We start from the raw sequence: 1069 nt of genomic DNA, 5'->3' as shown, positions 1-1069 counted from the left end.
TGGAGCGGTGGTTAGCACTGTTGTCTCGCAGCTATGAGGTGGCATCAGTTTCAAGATATAAAATCTAATTTATAATAAAGCATGATTTACAAAGAGGAACTGCACTGCGGCATGAGCTTTGACTTTTCATATTTTTTGAGGACATTTTGCAGCCAAGTGCACTTTCACTAAAGGAAGGTTGTGAATGCAGGACACTGACATGTCATGGAGTACATTTATTTTATTCACGGGTTGGAGTAGTTCTTAAAGTGTAATAGTGTCCCAGCTACTGACTGATTTCTACCAATATGTTGTGTGGAAACAAAAGAAGTTAAACTCGTTTGTGTTTGTTGTGCCTCCACAGGGGGACAGTGGCAGCCCGTTGGTGTGTCGTGCAGCCGGCCGCTTCGTTCAGGTGGGAATCATGAGTTATGGGAGTTCAGACGGCTGCGGTCTCCCAGGAAAACCTGGTGTCTACACTCGGGTGTCCAAGTATCTGCGCTTCATCAGCAACTACGTCGGGCAGAGCGAGGAGAGTTTCTCTTTTTCTGTTTCATGCATGCTGACAAACAGCTCTTTTCATCCGTCAGCCCTGACTGCACCCCCCACTCTCAAAACGACACCTTCCTCCGGCGGTGAAAGGCACCGACTTTCATTTATTGCACTGCAAATTGAAGCAGCTTTGATTGTTTTTATTAAACTGCTACACTGCACAGACTAACAACTGCAAAATTCCACTTACACGTTGATGCATCAGTGCTATTCAATAACATGTATTAGTCACCCAGCTTAATTATTGCCACTTTTATTTTTGGTACTTTTACATCAGGACCATTTCAAATGCAGGACTTTTATTCAGATTTTTTGTGTATTGTTATTCTGGTAAATTTGTGTCAGTAAACAATCTCCTGGTCCAACAGTAGAGTGATACTTCACATGCTGCTGCTGCTGATAATGACCCAGGCTGATGGAAGTTCTCACCATTCATCACATAGAACATCTTAAAACGCTGATAAAAGAGCAGAGATAAGATTTTTTTAAATGTGTAATCTACAAATCCTTTATCAACACATCATTGAAAATAAGTCAA

General features: G+C 41.8%; 1 protein-coding gene across 1 annotated transcript in view; it reads left to right on the top strand.

Annotated features, from left to right (window-relative positions):
• LOC103360092 (transmembrane protease serine 11F-like) overlaps positions 1-819 on the top strand; it is a 12754-nt gene extending 11935 nt beyond the window's left edge. The window contains exon 10 of the mRNA XM_008285746.1: positions 344-819. Coding sequence (XP_008283968.1) covers positions 344-700 — 357 coding nt within the window. The 3' untranslated portion in view covers positions 701-819. The remainder of the gene's footprint in view (positions 1-343) is intronic.
• Positions 820-1069: the final 250 nt, after the last annotated feature.

This window comes from Stegastes partitus, unplaced genomic scaffold, assembly GCF_000690725.1.
Source record: "Stegastes partitus isolate 25-593 unplaced genomic scaffold, Stegastes_partitus-1.0.2 Scaffold414, whole genome shotgun sequence".
NCBI classification, from domain to species: domain Eukaryota; kingdom Metazoa; phylum Chordata; class Actinopteri; family Pomacentridae; genus Stegastes; species Stegastes partitus.
The sequence above is the reverse complement of the archived record's forward strand: the minus strand, read 5'-3'. Positions and strand labels throughout refer to the sequence as shown.